General features: G+C 43.7%; 1 protein-coding gene across 1 annotated transcript in view; it reads left to right on the top strand.

The window, feature by feature from the left end:
* Positions 1-20,364, top strand: part of LOC113953182 (ubiquitin-conjugating enzyme E2 R2) — a 50,796-nt gene that overhangs the window by 26,783 nt on the left and 3,649 nt on the right. The window contains exons 2-3 of the mRNA XM_027656078.1: positions 15,311-15,397; positions 18,906-19,003. Coding sequence (XP_027511879.1) covers positions 15,311-15,397; positions 18,906-19,003 — 185 coding nt within the window. The remainder of the gene's footprint in view (positions 1-15,310; positions 15,398-18,905; positions 19,004-20,364) is intronic.

The raw sequence follows: 20,364 nt of genomic DNA, 5'->3' as shown, positions 1-20,364 counted from the left end.
AGCAGCTGCAGGACAACAGTTGACTCCTGTTGGTCACCTTGCAGCCCTCTCCCATCCCAGCCAATACTGTGATCCCCCCCCCCAGAATCTGCCAAGACATACAGAGCTTTTAAATGCACATCATTCCATGCTTGTTCCACAGTAGCATCTGGTGAACTTCAGTGGTTTTTTTCCAGGAAATGAGTTCCATGCAGGAATATGACTGTAACAATGTAAAAGTATAGCTCTGTAGGCTAATAGGGGGAAGAAATTATTTTTGACTTCCAGTCAGTTTGCAGTATAATTTTAATCCAGAGGTCTAACACAGCAACATGGTTTCTTATATTTATAATTTAAATAATATATACTGATGCTTACCTATTTATATATTATTTACTAGGCAGAAAATACCTTGAGGGGTATACTTTTTATTTCATTATATCCAGATCTTCTAAAACAAACCTTGGCAATTGACAATTACTGTAAATATCCTGATAATGTGTAGATTGCTTTTAAGTTACTTTGCAAACAGCTGTATAACTTTTGGTAGTATGTGGGGGGGAAAAAGTAACATCTGTTCTATTAATTGGTTTTGGGGAAATTGTTCTTTGCATATCAGATGGAGTGTAAGGAAGATAGAGACCTGTAGTTGTCAGCCAAATCTTTCAGCTGCTAAAAAACAAACCTCTGAAGTACTTTGACAGTGTCTAGCCTGCAATTGTTGCAAAGTGCTGAAACAGCGTTAACTTTTTCTGTGTCTGAACCTTGTAACTACAAACAAAAACTGTCAGTTTTGCTCAGTACCTGGTGCCAGATGCTCCAGTTCTTTAAGGGCTCCTACTGGAACCTAAATGGTATGTTGAGTTCATGCAGCCAAATCACCAAATGTGGTTTTCTTACTTTCCTTTTGTGCCAGGCTAAAGGCAGTGTCACATCTGTATTAGTGCTTACCAAAAAGTGTAATGTTGCAGGGCCTCCTGAAAGAGTGAAACTATCTTTCCAGTTACATGCCACATCAGTGTGGCTGCAGTGTGGTCACAGGATTGGAGAAACTACACAGTTAATGATGATATCTGCTGATCTTGCCAAATAGAGTGCAAACAGAACTGCTTCCAATTGATACTGCCAAATAGAGTTCACACTCTGGAAAAATCCTCTTCCAGCAGCAAAACATTCTCCAGTCTTGTTACCTATGGAAGATACTGTTCTAATGTCAGTATAAAGTTGCTCAAAGGATGTGTTTCTGCAGTGCAAGTCTTAAACATCCTTACCTTCTGTGTGCATAGACACAGTTTATTTAAAAACAGCGATCTACCTAGTGCAAAAGTCGGGTACAGACACTGCTCCCTGTCCTCAGAAACCTTCAGAACTCTTTATTCAGTTTGTGCACTAAATGTTATCTATCTAACGTTGAAGAGGACAAGAATCAAGCTGGTTTCTTCCCTTATTGAATCAAGACAAGGTGAAACTTGTAGGTAGAGTACTATTTGAATCTCCTACTTGGTCCCAAGCTGTGTGTGTGTGGCTTTCAGGTCACATTGCTGGTGACCTGACTGGGGGTCATGTTGTCTGTAGGCTGTGTGAATGCCAGCAAGCCTGTTGGCTTATTCTTGAGCATCTGCTAATTCATAATCACATCTACTTTATCACCACTAGAGGCTCCTCCAAGTCATGTTTTGGATTCATTTCTGTGTCAGGAAGCAGTTTATGCTCTAAGTAGCATGCGGATGTCTGAATCTGTCAGTGTGGCACCTCTTTACAAGCAGTGATGCTATATTTTTTTAATTAAAATATAGCTATTCTCTTGATACCATGGCTGGATCCAAATCATCCATTTGAAATAGTTACTGGTCATTAACTACTGATGAACCTTAAAGCAGTGTTGACTAGAAGCTTCTTGTGTTGCTTGCTAGTAGGTGGAAAAAACAATCATGAAAATATTTAATGGTGAGTGTGGGTAAATAATTTTCTTTTAACATCAACATATTTTATCCCAGTATAGATAAGGCTATAATTATCAACACAGATTATTTTATGGTTCACAGGCTTCCTTGTGTGTCTGGGGTAGGTTTCCCATGACAGGGCTCTAATCACACTTGTGTTCTCAAAACACTGACTTTTGCTGCAAACTGCTTATTACTGCGCTGTAATTTGATAAAGTACAAGCAACTTGTGTCAGGTGCAGTGTGTCTGATCTGACACCCTAACAACATGAAGACTAAGTTTTCAAGAGTTAATCTGATAAAACAGGAAAGACTATCAACATGGGATTGTGTCTACCGTAGAAATATGGATGAATTGTCTGTTCTCTGCCATTCTTGGGTTTTGGTAGCCTTACCTTGTTCCATTTGCAGTCAAGTCTCGTGCTCAGGTTTTACATTTTTGCAGATGCATGGGTATAATTTTTCTCAGATAATCCAAACTGACTGTATGGATGCTGCAATTTTTTAGTGTGGAAGTGCTGGATCACTGTACCTGAGCTATTGGACACAATCGTGCAGTTTTGCAGAGTAAGCACCAGTGGTCTCTGTAGTCACAGATAATTACATATGATGATCCTGTTATGTAGAAAGTGGAGGAACTTGAATGCCTTACTTTTGTGGAGGGTTCAAGATAAGAAGGTGCTGTGTGTTACTGGTGTACCCATGAGAACTCTTTAGAAGGTCATTTTTTTTATTATGTGTTTCTCTAGCACCCAGCTACTGTTTTTAAACTTCAATACTTTAAAAAGCAGAGCTGAAAAATAAGTAATCCAAAAATGACCAGAAGGTAGCTAACAGAAGGGTCTAAGTAGAAGATGATGCCTTGCAGTAGGAAATCTGTTCTGTCTAGAAGTTCTCTACTTTTTCTTTTTTTCCCTTGAGATATCACCTGTTCCTACAAATCTCTATCCCCATAAACACAAAACTTCTGCAAGAGCTCTTACTGTCAGTCAGATATGGCAGTTTATCCTGTTGCTCAGCCTAGGCTGTTCTGCTTCTTCTCCCCATTGTTGTGTTTGGGGGCTTTTCTTCATCATTTCACCTCAGATCCTTTCTTAGTACTGGCAGGAAATACTGCATCATGTCAAAGCTGTTTTAAGAGTTGCTTTTAGTCACACAGTTGTACAACTTTGACTTTCCTACAAGATACATCTTTCTCTGTCCAAATTATGAGATCCCTTGCCTGTATTCTCATCTTACATCTGTCTCATTAAATTTCTGTATTGACTTTAATACTCTTGACCTGTGGTAGGCTGAAGTGGTTCTTCCTGACTCCTACTCTTACCCTGCATGCCTTCAAGCTTAATGGTTTCAATTAATTAGATTCAAGCTTGAATTTCAAGGATGTGCATTCACGTACCAAGCTTCGCTTGACTGCACTGGTCCTGCTTTTATCAGAAGTATATAAAGGATACCTTAAATTATGCTGCACTGCAGATGACTCAGTCTGCTTCATACCCTTTTGCTGGCTCTTTCAGAAGAATTTTCAGCAAATTGAGGACTCTGGCTTTATCTGGATGTCATGTTAGTAATTGACGTGGGAACAGGTTGGAACATAGGTCAAAATACCAGTTGTAGCTTTCACTTCAGAGTTGTACTTTCTCTTGTATATCCAAAAGATGTCTTTTTAAGCATCTGTGTATTAATGATGAGCAAGAACAACTTTGTAGATGGTTCTTGTGTAGCTGTGTGTAATCGGTTTTTTAAGTGGAGCATGGTTGATAGAGCAAGGAGGTGATTTCCTGGTTATCTGTAGGAGATCAGGGCTTTATGACCAGGGACGTGTTCTTCAGCTGCTGTTTCCTTAGGGCCGTGTTGGGAGCTTAGGGTCTTTATGGCAGCTGACACAAGGCAACTCAGGATGAGGTTCAAACAGCAGTAGTACTTTGTAGCCACCGCAGGCAGGTCAAGGACAGTTCAATAACTTGTTCTTGTGACTACAGCAGTCTAATTTGCCTTTTTTTTTGGAAGCAGACATTAGCATAAGAGCAACTTGTTTGCCCAGTGTAGTGCAGCTGTTGCACGTACAGTTGCAGGAGCTGCTTTTACCCCCCAGCCCAGGCAAGAGTACTTTGTAGTGTGATAAGTAGCTAATAATACTCTGCAGGCCTCAGTGATCTGCCTCTGTGTTTTGATTTTTTGATTTAAGGTGGGTGGCTGTGTTTTGAAATCATTAAATGAATTAAACATCATTTGAGCTGGGCTCCTTTTTCTTAGTAGACTAAAGCTCAAATTGAGATTTTAACACTTCAGTAATATTGTGGAATTTGGAGGGGTTGTCTTGTTTTGAAAAACCAAATCTGAGATCTGGGATAGGATTCATCTTCCTTTAATTCTCATCCATTGCAGTGCCACTTACTGGCAACCCAGTCATTGTTACTCTTGAGAAAAGCTATCCTGACTGTGATGCTGTGACCTCCAAATCACCTAAAGCACAAGGCAGGGGTGAAAGAGGTTAAGAATAACAGAATGCCAAATGCCTCTTTAATTTACCTCCACACTAGCAAAAAAAACCCTCTTACTGTAGAAACAACAGCCTGAGGAGCAAGGATGGATATGTATCAGCTAATCCACTTATCTAAGCTAAAACTTTAAGCTTGGTCTGTTTAAAGCAGCCTGTGGTAATGAAGCTGACAGGTGCATCATGCAGTAATGTCAAAATTTGCTTTTGCGTTTCAAATATAAGTGTCTCATTAGCAAATACCTGCTGACATAGTGCTGAACTGAGGATGCTGGGCGGGGAGGCAGCTTTCATACGTGTATCAGACCTCACTGGTTTGTGCAGGATCACAGACTCTTTGTAGATGGGTTGTGCTCTGGGATTATGGATAGCACAGTTGTGTCAGTATAGGCTTATAAATCTAGACTAATGCACTGCTGATCAGGTCTCCACACTGGGAGATGGTGCTGCTGATTTAGCTATTTGGTTGGAAGTGGTACAGTCCAACAGACTTGCTGCTGCTGATTCTGCCCAGATTTACTGACTGTATCCAGCTCCAAACAGGAGGGCTTACAATCAGCAGTGCAGTGGCTGAAAAACAAGTAGTAGGGCTGCATAATTTTTTAGTTTGCTTCTCTATGGCAGCCAGTGTAGATAAGATTTCAAGTGCAGTTCCTGAGTGCTGCCATTCAGCTTCCAGAAACCTGAGTCCCTTGTTTCAGGGAAGGCTGGTGTGCCAGCCTTTGAGAAGTCTCTTCAGAGAGCTGCTGCCTGCAGTGCTAGGAAAGGCAAAGTTGTGTAACACTGCAGCACAGTGCTATGGTTTACACTTACAATGCTATAAATATGCCTTTCCCCTTGCTGCTTATGAAAGAGGTGACTGCATCAAGATCTGCCCTGTGTTTTTAGCAGAACATGTGACTGGCTGTCCCTTGAGGAGAGCTTTCCTCTTGCATCCAGCATATGAAGAGAATCGAGGCAATTAGTCATTCACTGACTCATGAATGGTGCTTGTTTAAAGAATTGGCTAAAATTAGTTAAAACAGGCTGAAGGAAAGAGTGTTCTTGTATTGAGCTAGCTTGGACATCTCTTCACTCAGCAGATGCAAGTGGTATGTCTTGCTTCACCGAACAATAAAGTAATCTGTTGTGTTTCAGTAAGGATGCAAATGTGGGAATGAATAGGTGAGACTGCAGAAACTTTATCAAGGCTGATGCAAAATGCTGCAAAACTGAGATGTGCTTTGGTTGTGATTAATGTAGAATGCTAAGGGGTTGGAAGGGACCTTGAAGATCATCTCATCCCAACCCCTGCCTGCCATGGGCAGGGACTCCCCCCACTAGACCAGGTTCCTCAAGGCCTTACCCAACCTGACCTTCAGCACTGGCCAGCTTGAGGCATCCACAGCCTTCCTGGCCAACCTATCCCAGTGCCTCACCACCCTCACAATAAAGAATTTTTTCCCAATATCTAACCTAAGATTCCCCTCTTTTCATTTGTACCCATAAATCCTTCTCCTATCACTATAGTTGCTGACAAAGACTCCCTCTCTGGCTTCCCTGTGTGATCCCTTCAGATACTGAAAGGTTGTTATGAGGTTTCCACACAACCTTCTCTTCTCCAGATGGAACAGCCCCAACCTTCTGAGCCTGTCTTTGTTGGGAAGGTGCTCCAATCCTCTTATGAACCTTGTGCCTCTACTCTGGACTTGCTCCAACAGTTCCACGTCCTTATGCTGGGGGCAGAACTGGACACAATACTCCAGATTGGGTCTTACAAGAGCAGAGTAAAGGGGGGAGAATCATCTCCTTCATCCTGCTGACTCCACTCCTTTGGATGCAGCCCAGGATACATTTAGCTTTCCAGGCTGCGAACACACGGTGCCATCAGCCATCACACACAAGTCTTTCTCCACAGAGCTGCTCTCAATCCCTTCTCACCCTACCTGTAGGTGTGCCTGGGATTGCCATTACCCTTGCACTTTGCTTTGTTGCACTTCATGGCCTTTGCACAGTCCCACCTCTCGAGCCTTGTCAGGGTCCCTCTGAATTCACCATCCCTGCCCTCCCGCGTGGTGACCGCACTACATGGCTCAGTGTCGTCGGGGAACCTGCCGAGGGTGCCCTCGGATCCCACTGTCAGTTAGTCCCACTGATTAGTTGAATTTGAGCAAATTAAACTACAGAAATTACTAGGGCAAGTCTGAAGTATATCATACTGTCTCAACCACTGTCTTGAAGCAGATTTATACAGGCACATCTATAAAGTATGCACTACTTACCCAGGAAAGTCCAAAATGCTCATTGTGAGATTGAACAGGATGCTGGAGATGTCATAGGCTATAGCAATTCTTAATAAAAGAGACAATCTTCTGGACCCTGAAGCTGGCAAGTGGAGGCAGGTGCCCCAAGTTGACAACTGTGCACATGCAATTGGAGGAATTACACACATGATGCCAGAGATGCCAGTAACATAGGATGATGCTTTGAATAAGCAGTCTCAAATATTCACACCACTGCTCCAGCAAAACTATTGTTTTTGCAAAGGGAGATGGAAAACTGCTTTTTCAGTGAACACAAACTATTTCTAGAACAGCTACACTCATGTCAGAGCTTTACCCATTCAGGTAACAGCATCCTCAGTTATACCTGCACTAGGACTATTTCAAGTACCAGCTTCTGCCCTGAAGCAGAGACCTAAGAGGAGATGCGTGATTTGTAGTAAACTTTAGATGTGGTAACCCTAAGTATCTTTGGCTCCTTCAGCAAATATCAGATGCTATAGGGAAACTCTAGCATTTGGAGTTATTTTTCCTATTTTGTCCAAATGGGAAAGTAGAGTGTTTGTACAGATATAAATAAGAACTGAGTCATCTGTTTCTGCCTGGAAAATAGTCACACAGAGTAGCCTCTCTACATGACACACGCCCAATGAACCCCATCTCAACCCATACAGTGCACAGTCTCTTGGCAACCCAAAGGCATCAGACTCAAGAGCACAATCTCTACACGAGGCCTTCAGCCATGGCAGAAGTCTGCTAATATCTGGCCTAAAACGATATCAGGCCTGATCCTGGAGTGAAGGTTAAATTGAGGGTGAAATCTAGTATTTCACAATGGGAATTCCTGGGAAAATACAGAAACCTCAGTATGATGTCAGCTTTCTCCCATGGGAATCTGAAATTGCCTTAGCTTGGCTCCTGTGATCTAAGCTCAGTAAAGCTGTCTGACCGTCAGCTTGCCCTGTGGAAGAGGACCAAAATAATTCTGTTTGGTGTTGGTTCTGTTTGTGTCTTATATAGCCTCTGGGAATTGCCTTTTCAGTGATGAGATGGCAGACAAGAGCAAAAGTTGAGTGAAAATGGGCAGGTTATAGAATAAATACTTCGATGTTTCAGGATGCGTCCAACTCAGTATGTCTCCTGCACTCATTGAAATTATGGTGTTTTCTGTAGCATCATGAAAAGTCAAATTGACAGTCAAAGTAAAGTTGTTAGCTGAGTGTAGGTGAGTGCTTCTGTAACCTGCTCCTTCATCTGAGCTCTGAGGGCAGTGACTTGTAGATTTGGGAAAAAAGTTGTCAGATTAATACAACTGTGTTTTAAGGGCTTATGCTAAGGAGTTCAGAAGTTTAACCGTGTCTGGAAACACTCTTACTTTGCCATTATCAATCTGGGATGCTCTAGGGGGTTTCTGTGGCTGGGTTTTGGTAGCAGGGGGTGGCTTCTGTTAGAAGCTGCTGGAAGCTTCCCCTGTCTGGTGGAGCCAATGCCAGCCAACTCCAGGACAGACTTCCTGTCGCTGGCCAAGGCCAAGACAATCAGGAGTGATAGTAATGCGTCTGTGATAACATATTTAAGAACAGAAGATTGTTGCACAGAAAGAATTCCAGCCAGGGAAGAGCAGAGTGAGAATATGCGAACAACAACATAGACACCAAGGTCGATCCAGGAGGTGCTCCAGGCTCTGGAGCTGAGGCCCTGCAGCCCGTGGTGCAGCCCATGGTGGAGCAGCTGTGCCCCTGCAGCCCATGGAGGACCTTCGAGGTGCAGAGACCCACCTGCAGCCCATGGAGGAGCCCATGCTGGAGTAGGTGGATGCAGGAAGGAGGCTGTGACCCTGTGGGAGGCCCAAGATGGAGCAGGTCCTGCCAGAGACCTCCAGCCCGTGGAGAGGGAAGCCCACGCTGGAGCAGGTTTTTCCTGGGCAGGACTTGTGGCCCCTGTGGGGGACCCACGTCAGTACAGCTCATTCATGAAGGACTGCACCCCATGGAGGAGTGACCCACGGGACAGCAGGTTGGGAAAAACTGTTGTCCATGGAATGGACAACATCTGTTGCCATGGGATGAGAGATCCATCAAGGACTGTCTCCCATGGAAGGGACCCCACAGGAGCTCCTCTCCCTGAGCAGCGACAGAAACAACAACTGACCACACCCCCATTCCTGTCCCCCTGCACTGCTGGCAGGGAGGAGGGAGAACATGAAAGGAAGGTGGGGTGGGGGAAAGGTGTTTTTAAGATTGTTTTATTTCTCGCTCTTTGGCTCTGATCCTGTTAGTAATAAATTTAAGTACTATCCCCACTTTGAGTCAGTTTTGCCTGTGAAGGTAATCAGTAAGTGACCTCTCCCAGCTCTTAACTCATGAATCCTTAGCTGTTTGTTTGGGTTTTTTTCTCTCTCCTCTGTCCAGTTGCAGAGAGAGAGTGAGACATTGGCTTTAGTGGGTACCTGGCATCTTACCAGAGTCAACTACAGACATAAAGTTGAGGCAGGAAAAACCCCTCTGTCAAACCCTGGGCCTGGCAGGACTGGTGTGTGTGTGTGTGTGTGTGTGTGTGTGGCTGGAGATGGGCACCTGGGGCTGTGCTTGACTGTGTGACTGGGGAGGGGAACAGCTTCAGGAGTGTACAGGTGGCCTCTGGACAAGGGGAACTCCTTCTCTGGCTTCCAGCCTGTCCCTAGGAAGTTGTCCATGGAAGAGCATTAACAACTGCCTGCTCTGAATCTGGATGTTCCTTGGCTCAAGAGCATGGACAGTATTTCTAGCCAGAACCAAAGTGGTGGTGGTGTGGTTCAGACTGAACAGCACAATTAGCTGTGCAATGCCATGGACTGTCCCTGCAGTAAAATCCACTGCAAGGAAGAAATATCTTCTCTTAACTGATGAATTGCTTGAAATACTAAACACACAGGCTTTTGCAGGCTCACTCGGTCTCTAGATGACTAGCACTGCCACAAGCAGTTGTTGCCATGAAGAGTAACATCTCTAGACTGAACTTCTACATTATCAAAGGGAGACAATATTAAAAAAAAAAAAATCCTTTTGCTTCTTTTGAGTAATTTAGAAGAAAATTGTTTTGTTTCCAGGCACTCCTTGTTCTAACTTCATTGTTCAGAGCAGTTTTATTTTCTGGGGTCCCTTGAGAGATAACCCAGGCAGCAGGAGTGTGAATGTACAAGATTGCAGGAGCTTGGATGCAAACCAGCTTAACAGGGTGTAGGGAATTCCCTTCGTATCATTCAGCTCAACTATGATTTCATGTCTATTGTTAGTCCTGATTTCACATCAAAGGAACAAAATACTAATATGTGGGTGAAAGCCCTTTTTTCTAAAGATGTAATTGTAACTTTGACCATCATATGGTGAGCAGGCTTTCTGCTTTGGTCTGGTTAAGTGACTTGACAACAATCTCAGCTTTATGAACACAGCTACATGGATAGATAAATATTTAATAAAATTTTACTGTTAAAAGAAGTTTTGATAAAAGGAAACCTAGTTTGTACCACTGGAAATAACATCTTTAGTATTGCCCTAGATAACTAAATTAGGAGGTGTATATAAGATATGATTTAGTGTAAAACAAGAATGGGCTCGTGCCTGTCAAACCAGTCTCTGTACGCTCACCCCCCTTCCTGACTCATTTTACCCTGCTGTCTTATGGCTCGATTTTCTTTCTGGTTTAGAAGCTTCACATCCTATTCATGAGATCATTTTTCACATTCAGTTCTTTGTGATTCAAATTCCTTATGAAGAGGTGCAGGCGTAATGTAGGATATAAGAGATTTGCTGCTCTTACTGTTCATATGGCCACTGCAGCACTAAGAGAGTTTTCAGGACTCACAAGACTTAGTTGACCTGGTCACTCATCTTGGATCAGGGATGTGCTCCTAGTTCTCTCAAAGCACAACAGATGTCAATAAACATTGATACGGTGCTGGTGAGAAGTTAAGCAGAAACTGGGCTTAAAATACCAGTCTAGTGCCCAGCTCTGCCAGAAGAAGTTACTTATATCCTAAATCATAATAACTGGAGCTGAAATAGCGATGTGGGTTGTATATTCATTTTTACCTCATCAAATAGTTGACGATGTCTAGCTATAGTGCTGCTTTAGAGGTTCTTAGCTGGACAATACTGATGTGCTTTAAACCTCATGGATGTGAGAAAAAGGCTGCTGGTACTGCCTGCTGACCTGTACTGAGTGTGTTTTCTGGCACACAGTATTTAACACTGCATGCGCTAATCCAGGCTTAATGTGGAAGAGTCCATTAGATGAATTGTGCCAATCCTTGATGCACAAGAAGCAGTAAAGCATTTTGTGTGATTAGATCTTAACTCAGTAGTGGCCTGTGGTTCCTCTTCTTGCCTTTCCTGCATGTTTAGTGTGTGGAGCAGTCAGCAGCACGTGGGCAGGAGCCATCATCAGGTGGGAATTGCTACGAAAAGGGACAATATGCACAGCAAGGAGCCTAACCACCCTGCTACAAAGGAAAACGGGGATGCCTTGAGCTGTCTGCAAGTACCAGGGCAGGGTGGGTGATCTGTAAGAGACCATGATGGTACCTGCACACAGAGTCAGTAGGAGCTTGTCCATGGGCTGGCTGTAGCAGGTAATTACAAATAATTGCAAAATAACTTAGAAACTCAAAGCACTTCCTCTGTAACTGATCTTAAATACAGTTTTCAAAAGATGCTTGGCTTCACTGATGTTGTATTTTTGTAGGGCTGGCATTAAGCTTGTGATGTTTGGAAATAAAAATTATCTGTAAGTGGCACTTCCAGAAACACTGAGCAGCTGCAGTCTGTGCTGGCCACTGTTGAAGCTTCTCATGCTCCTCATTACCCTCAAATCAGATCAGTTGTGATGCTGGTGGCTTTCCAGGAATTGTGTGCACTTCCCCAGGAAGTTTTCTGTAGTGGGCAGGTAGGATGGATTCACCATTCCTACCCTTGCTGCCTGAAAACCAGGGTTCTAGGTTTTGTCATCTTGAGAGGAGTATAGGAAATCCGTGTCAGACTACTCAAGTGTCATTTACAGCTACAAGTACTGAATTTCTAGACAGCTGAAGCTAGGAGGGAGTCCTGCCTACGTTAGTCCCACTGGCCACCCTTTGCTGATCCAGGCCAGGATGCTCTTGGCTACATGGGGTTGACTCAATCAGTGAATAATTCAGTAGAAATTATTTGTAGGTTTGTGTTTTCAGTCAGATAACACGGGATCTAGTGAGGCTCTTATTTTTCTGGCATGCATAGCAAAATCTGTGGCTTCACCTTCTTGAAATAAAAGAAAGGTTACAAACCTGAAGTGCAGTCATTTTTGTGGATCCATGGGAGCAAGGCAGTAAAATAGGAAACAAAGTGACCATTCTGGTAGAAATCTTAAAATACATGCCATGGTGTAACTTGGATGTTGAAGTTCTTGTGCAGTAGCTGTAAATGCCTGTAAAGGGTTGGATCTTCTGCCAGGCTGGACTATTGAGAGGAGTTTATTATTTTTCTAGGGACTATAAGTGTGATTAATTATAAACTGGAGAAGGAGGGGACAGCTGGTGGCTGGTCTCCACCTTTCTGGCTATTGACTATGTTCAGTGATGTCAAAGAGCCATGACAAGCAGCTGGCTAAAATCAGAACACCAAAACAGTTATTTCTCTCCAATTTAAGCTCAGCTAGAGGAGTCAAGCCCATGGTGAATGCAGTAACTGTTGGGCACTTGTGGGGGACACTGAGCTGCACATTTAGTCTTCCTGATTTTGTCTGGCTGTAACAGAGCTGCCTGAAAACTCTGCCACTCTCTAGTACGTAGCAGCCTGACTGAATTTAACAGAAATGAGCTGATTTGCCTTACATCAGTGAAGTTGTAGGGAGGAAACCATTCTGGGAACTCTATTTAGAAAATAAGTTTATTACTGAATTTGGTCTTCTTGTTTTTTAACATGTTTAGAATCAGGCTTTCAATGGGAAAAAAAATGACCTGTGATCATGGCTTTTGCTGCATCTTTGCAAGCAGTCTTGCAGCTTGTCTTGGAACTTCTTGGCTTGCTTAACCCACACAGAAACTCAAATAGCATTCAGTGAGAGCAGAGTGGGCTTACATAACTTCCCGTGCTTCCTCTGGCAGAAGAGATGTGGAGTAATTCTCTCAGACCTGTTTGTAATGGCCTGGAAAAGCATCTGGTTTCACTTTCAAATTCTGGATGATCTCACCACAGGGACTGAAAGTGGTGCTCTTTTTGTTTGGAAAAAATCCCAGCCTGTAATGTGAGGTTTCATGTTTTGGTGTCTTTTGGCTCTGAAATCAGATTTGTAGAGAAATTTCACTTGGCTTTATGCTCCAGTACAGCATCTCAATGTGCTAAACAATTACGGGCTAGTTAGAAATAGCTTATCAACACATAATGTGACTGCTTTCCCTAAATATGTGATGGATTACAGTGTCTTAGCTGCATCCGTGTGGGAAGATTTCTCTAATTTCTCCAGTTGCACTTTCTAGCCCTAGAGCTCAAGAGCATCCTTCATGTGACACAACACCACATGATAATTATTGTAGGCAGGTAGTCCCTTCTACTAAAGACTTGTGTCTGTACAACAGGATTTAGAAGTTTGGAATAGTCTTCCAGGCTCCACAGCTTCTGCATGAGTCTGCATCACATACAGGGACCATAACTGGTGCTCCAGGCTCAGCTTTGGGAGTGGTTTTCTTGAGAGAAAACCCTCAGGGTTAGACAGTTTGAGAGCAGAGAGTTTTTACTGAGAGAAACGAGACCTGCACTCCTTGACCATCCATGTGGGATATAAACATGTCAGTTCTGGTACTCTGCTGGCACAGTGCTCTTTGTTTTGGTCTCCTGGAAACTATACCTGCATACAAGACAGATTCTGCCAAGAAATCTTGTAGGTAGCTCAATCCTGAGTTTTGTTGTCTCTTGCATTTTTAATCTCAGTCCATGGGCTGTTTTATGTCTTAGATCTCACGAAACTGCATGTAGGCACAGGAATGGGCTTTCTTGGGAAAACCCCAGTAGTCCCAATGAGTCTGCAGCTACATGATGCAATAACTTGAGCTGGAGTGGATGTGCTCTGCCCTGGGTAAATCTCTGCTCTGCTCCCAGTGCAGGGTGGCTTCTTGTAGGCATGTCCCTGCTGCAGCAGTCGCTCTGTTCTGCAGTGGTGTGGTGACAAGAGGCATTTGCTCACTGCTCTTGGAGCGATGCCATTCCTGCAACTGACCTTAAACCATGGGCTGGGATTTGAGCAGATCATAAACCTCTAGGTTGTGAGTGTGCTGTGGCAAATGACTGCAGGGTGAGGACTCAGTGCTGCTGCAACATACCCACATACAGTCACTATCATGTACAGACCGGACAGCCATGTGAGCTGATGAGTTTCTTACATAAAGGTGAACAGAAAGCCTTCTTTTCTTGGCTACCTGGCACTCTGACCCCATATAAAATTTGGGTTGCAAGGCAAGGGTGTATGCAGATAAGTAAAACTGTAGCCAAGTACTTCACAGCTCAGTAATCCGTTTGTTCCGTTGTCTACTTCTGTTTCTGGGAATAAAACTGTGTCTTGTTGAACAAGCCCAGCACCCTGTGCCCAAGTGGCATGGTTAGGCATTTAAGTGGAAGGGGGTGACCTGGAATTCTGCTCTCATAATCTTGCTTCTGGGATCTCTTCTCGTGTTCAGTTGCACATGAGCCTGGCCGTGGAACAGGGGCCAGGAGAAGCTTCTCTGGGGATCCCGCACTGGGTTGGTGGTGGGACTTTGTTGGCAGATTGAACAGTTCCCAGGGAAGAGTTTGTGCTCCACAGTGCAGCAAGTCCCCTTTTTAGAGAGGAGTATTTTGGCCACTTGTTCAGTCCAGATTCAGGCTGCTGTGAATGGCAGGACAGAGAAGTTAATATCCAGAGCTGGGATCTCTGTGGCCTTCCCTCAACTGACTGAGCTCAGAGTTGTGCCCCGCAGCTGGTGGCTGACCTCTAGAAGGAAATCTTTTGCTGTCATTGCCCATCAATATTCAGTTCATCGAGTTGCACTAATTTGTTAAACAGACACAGATAGTATTGAGACTTAAAAATGCCTGTGGTAACAAAACATAACATTAGGAACGCAGGTAGATGGACCAGCTTAACTCTGGCACAAGAAAGGCAAGAAAACTTCGGTTATGTAACAAATTCTTTTCCTTATGGAAAGAATAATTTTAAATATTTGCACAGGCAAATGTAAACCAGGTCTATTCAACTCAGCAAACATTTTTTTTTAGCCTGCTTTTAAACCCAGTAGTATCTTGAGTTATAACTTTTCCAGCATATTTTGTCTTGTTTAACAACAGTTGTTGAATAGTATTTCTTGAATTAGGACGTGGTAAATGCCTTTTTTTGGCTTGTTTTCTGAGCATTACCAGCCCAAGTGTTTAGATTTTTCTTGTTCAGTTAGCATTTTGCTCATAAGAACCTATGTAGGGTTATAAACCTGTATCCACGTGCCCCCCCCCCCCCCCCCCATAAAATGAGCAATTTAGTAGCCCTAGTGACATGGGGGGTTTTTTTCCAATCTTTTCACTGTAATGGTTGCTTGTTGCTTTTTTTTTGTTCTGTTTCATAACTAAAATATTTTTCCCTTTTTTCAGGCTCACATTAAATTCCCTATCGACTATCCATATTCACCCCCTACCTTCAGATTCCTGACCAAAATGTGGCACCCCAACATTTATGAGGTAAGGTGTTTTTTAAAAAACTCTTTCTCAGGCGCGTGAGAAGGCTTTCTGCTTCCTTAATTTTAAACTTGCTACCTGTGTGTGTCACAATCAGAGGGTAGTCAAGGCTGTGGACTGTCAATATTTGGGTCATGGTACAACCACATAGCGGGTCCAGAAGGGGAGTGGTTCTGTACAGAGGCAATTGGTTCAATATTAATACCCAGTTTGGTAGAGCTGTATTTGAAAGCTGAAGCCCTGTTTTGATTCAAAACTGGACTTTTAGTGGAGTCAGTCGAATCCTTGCTGAACTTTTGGATATCCTAGACAAGTGTCAGCCTGCCAGGAACACCGGTCAAATAGTTGGAGGAGCTAGAGGCCTTTCAAAAATGTTCTTGTTGGTGCAGGTCTGTAACCTTATCACAGGTGTCCCTATGAGAGGTTCTGCAGGCTTCCTTTGGACCCACTTGAAAAGAGGAATGTCACTTCTCTTACTTCCCCTGAACAAATGATGGCTTCAGTTGATGCCTTGGGCTTGGACCTTTTCTGACCAGTTGTTACTGCTAAATACCCAGTTTGGAATGGATGTGCTTCCAGTATCATGGTGATAACACTGATGGCTAAGTGAAAAATGGCTAAAAGCCTTGGTAAATTTCAGTGCAGAACAGTATAGTAATCAGCTTTAATTGTTGACTGCTCATGGGAATTACCCTAAGCCCAGGAACATCCTCAGATGAGTTTTCTTACTTGGGCTTTGTACTTGGCACAGAATCTTGCATGTAGCCAAGGATGGTGGTTTTCTGTGAGGCTCTATTCCAATTACATGGGAGTTTGATGGGTAAATAAAGAGACCTGCAGATTTTTGCAGACCCATTCTGTGGGTATTGATTCTGAATCCAGAAATCCTCCTGCAGGAGGCAAGTGGGAAATGGTTACCAAAATGACATGTACAAAAGGAGTCTTGGAGAGGACCTCTCACAGTCCTGGTGGGAAAGATGAAAAATTTGCTCTAGAAACTCTAGAAACAACTGAAGGTAGGAGGAGAAACTAACCCTAAACTTGATGGGTGTGTTTTGGGTTTACCCTTGAAATACTCCAGTTCTCAGCTTTGTAGTTTGTGTTGTAGCAGTATTTATTGCAGCTGAGGGAATCTGAAGCAGCTTGCAGCCTGTTTTGGAAACAACAGTTAAGCAATGAAGATGAGGCACTGGGATAACTCCAAATGAAACTGAGACTAACTCAGCAAAGTGCTTGAGGTTTGAGGGTTTGTCAGGAGGAGGGAAAAGAAGAAACCCTTTTAGTGCAAGGAAGATGAAAGAAAACAGCAGAATCTGCTGGTGGGACCAGATTGGAGAGGTTGGGGCTGATGTTCCAGTTCTGAGCAGTGAGACTTGAGTAAGGTGTATTTTTCCCATCTCTACTTTACTTGGGTCATCTAGTTGAATTTTGGTAAAACTGCATTCACTTGTTTGTTATTTTTATGACACAAGAGTTCTCAGTCCTAGATAGAATTGTGGCTATTTCCCATTGGCAGATGAATACCTCATCCTCCTTGTTTGTATCTTTCAAAAATGTATGTAGGGAAAGGCTCACCCCTTTCCTACCCTGATCCCAAAACCTTGTGCTGATCTCACCAGACCCCCTTGCACCTTTACCCTTCCAGACTCTAATGCAGTGCAATTCCCAAACACATAACACTGATCATTGCAAGAGGGAAACTTCTCATATCCTTGCTTCCCTCTATTATCTTCATATTGCCAAATATCTGCTTGTCCACGTGCTGCTCACCCAATTGCTTCAGGAACTTCTGCCAAGTGCTGTGATGCCTTCTCTGAGCCACCAGCATTGTGTTCTCCCAGGAAGTGGTTAAAAGAAAAACTAAAGAAAATTATTAAAAAAACCGACTGGGAACATAAATTAACGTTAGTAAAATTAACTTCACCTTAAAATGACACTAAAAAAATTCCAAGGTTGCACAAGCCTGTTGGAGTCCTAAAAAGGAGACTACCTTCTTATGGCAAACTGTTCCAGCAACATAAGTATGTGCTGTGGTATTCAGCAGCTCCAGGTGCTGCATTGCTGTGTTCTTCACTAAAACCTGCTTCAAAGTGACAAGGGCTGGCTAGATTAGCAAACCTGGCGGGGTTAGTGCACACTGAAATCTGGATCCTGATCACAACCCTCCAATGCTGACGGAGGATCTTGTTTGGCTATGAAACGAGTCATTGTTAATCAAGGTGAGTTGAAATGTCTGCGAGGCCCTTCAGGTGAGCTGCTGCAATCTGTGACTGCGATCACTGGCTTGGGCTCAAAGGCACAGATGCTGTTGCTATGAGCAGCCCTGCTCTGCCCTCTAGCAGTGCTGGAAGGGCCTGAGTCCAGGTGTGTGGGGAGCTGCCAGCCTGGATTCCTAAACAGGACTGATCCTGCCATCAACCTGTGCCTTGGATTGGAGTGGCCGGGAGCGGTGTGAGTGCTGCCCCTCACCTCGGGCTGTGCTTCCTGAAGGTGTGGGGCTGCCTCCAGGAACTTGTACATCACCCCAGCAGCAAGGGAGAGCAAGCCAGTGGGGCCTGGGGAGGCTAATATCTGCTGGCTGGCCTTAGGACTCATCTGCACCTTCACCCCATCCTGCAGTAAAGCACCGGGACCCCATGAGTCCCTGGAGCACTTTAGTGGAGGATATCAGATGTGATGGATAATGCCACAGCATTCGTACAAAGTCATTGTGTCAGAGGGCTGTTGCTGATGGGGAATTGGGTTTACAGGCTTTCTCAAATGTTTATAAATGGTAGGCATTATGGAGCTTTAAATCTATATTCAGGCCATAACAGTGGTGAGTAGAACACATAATGGGGATTACGTGGCTGTATGGCTTCCATATGCTGCCAGAATATCTCGCATGATGGAAGGGATTTTCAGTGAAACCTTCAGAGAGCATCTCCTGCTCTTTCACCTGATATTTTGAACAGCTGTGTCCTAGGGGAGCAGTGTAAGCCTGCCCCACACCATCTGTTCAACATCCTTGTGTCCTGGGAGAGCAAATGTTTTCATACCTGAGCTAGTAGAGAGTGATAAACCCTTCAATTCAAAAATTCCTGTAGCTAACTCAGCTACCACTGGGGACACTAGATTTCTTTAACCCTCCTTTGGGTCTCCTGTGACTAAAGCTTATTTCTGTAACTGTGACAGTACTTGCTATCTGGAGACCAATTTAGTTTTATGCTGTCTTATTACTATTTTTGCTTGCTTTGCTACATTCTTTAAACCTGACTGTCTCTGACTTTACATTGGGGTTTTTTGCCAATTTACAGACTAACCCTTGTGTATAAATAAAGTAGATCCAGGATGAATGGAGAACCACTTCCAGTTCTTACCAGTTTGGGTTTGGGTTTTTTTTTTTTTTTTTTTTTTGGGTGTTCATATCAACAAGGTTAAACTGCTCAGAAGGTAGCCAGATTGGTGGAGTTGAATCACCAGACTTCAGCCTCAAACCAGGCTATTCTCAGTGCTTTTTTCTGTCTTGCAGAATGGAGATGTATGTATTTCAATTCTTCACCCACCTGTAGATGACCCACAAAGTGGAGAGCTGCCATCTGAGAGGTGGAACCCTACCCAAAATGTCAGGTAACTGTGAATATGATGTGCAACACTGACTTCAGAGGCCTGTTGTCTCTACAAGACTAAGGTCTAGGTTGGGAGAGGCTTAGAAGGGAATTTAAGGCTTTGGGGTTTTAAGGCTTGAATCAAGTGGAAACCAGACTTACCAGGCTGTCTGAAGGTACTGAAGGTGCTCTGTGTCCTGACACTGAGCTGACAGTGTGGATCCTTCTGTCCTGTTCACAGCGTTTCATGCTCTTAAGGCAAATTGTTTCAAATGTTCTAGCCTTTCCCAGTCATTGTTATCTTTTTCAACAAGGAATATAATAGGATGTGTTGGTTGAGAGCACCAGCCAGTCTACCTCATGTCTGCTTGGGATGAAATCCCTCTATCTCTGAGCCTTTGGTCGATATGTGAAGAAGAAAAGGCCCTTGATAGATCTGTTTCCTTGAGCCTGTGCTGGCTGCTCTTCCCTAGTGGTAAAGAGATGTATAGAGTCTCCTCTGAAGTCAACATCACTGTAAACTCTTCAAAACACTTCAGTGTTCCCCAGAATGGGGTGGGGGATGTAAGGAAGCAGAACCAGCCTTGAAATCAACAGTCTTTACTCTGTCAGCTTGCATGTGACAACATGATAGAATGTGATCCCTGGCATCATCCCAGAGCCTCAGCCTGTGTCCAGTCCATGCAGTTTGTACCTGATGCTGAGGTTTTCAGTTCCACACGGTTGAACCTTTTTAATGGTTTTGTCCTATCAGACTCCCTGTGCTGGGATGCCTTTCTGTTACTGTACTTTATTCCCCTTGCTTATCCACAGCAGCCAGGTTTGAGTTGGACAAGAGTGTCCAGTCTTTAGGACGTCAGCAGTGATGGTGCTGATCTGATTTGCTGGTTGGGAACGTGGAGCTCAGAGAGCTTCACCTCTAAATCAGTTACCTTGCTGTATTTAAGTAGCTTTGCAGTGACTTTGGAGTCTGGGCACTGCAGCGGAAATATTGGCTTCTCCTCACTGTTGATGGAAGTGTGGGAGAGCAGATGCTAAATCCAGACACGAATTCTTGTCCATGGCCTTCCATCGACTTTGCTCTACTGTAAAGCTGCTGCACGATGCTGGAGCTGACATGGTGGCTTTGCAGCCTCTTTGCTGAGAATCAAAGGCTTTTAAATGAATTCTTGAGATGAAGTAGAAGATGATCTCTTCTGCCCATTGTTCCAGTCTGAACAGAGAGTTTTTTTCCGGAGCTGCAGATCTCTTTTCCTACAGAGTTACATAATTTGGAAAATAAATTGTATAAGACTCTTCTGATAGCCATGCTAGTCTGGCCAGACGCAAGTGTTTAGTTTCAAAACCTTTCAAGAAAATCAGCAATGAATGAGAAAAAGAAAA

This window comes from Corapipo altera, unplaced genomic scaffold, assembly GCF_003945725.1.
Source record: "Corapipo altera isolate COAL_440 unplaced genomic scaffold, ASM394572v1 61553, whole genome shotgun sequence".
NCBI lineage: Eukaryota > Metazoa > Chordata > Aves > Passeriformes > Pipridae > Corapipo > Corapipo altera.
The sequence above is the reverse complement of the archived record's forward strand: the minus strand, read 5'-3'. Positions and strand labels throughout refer to the sequence as shown.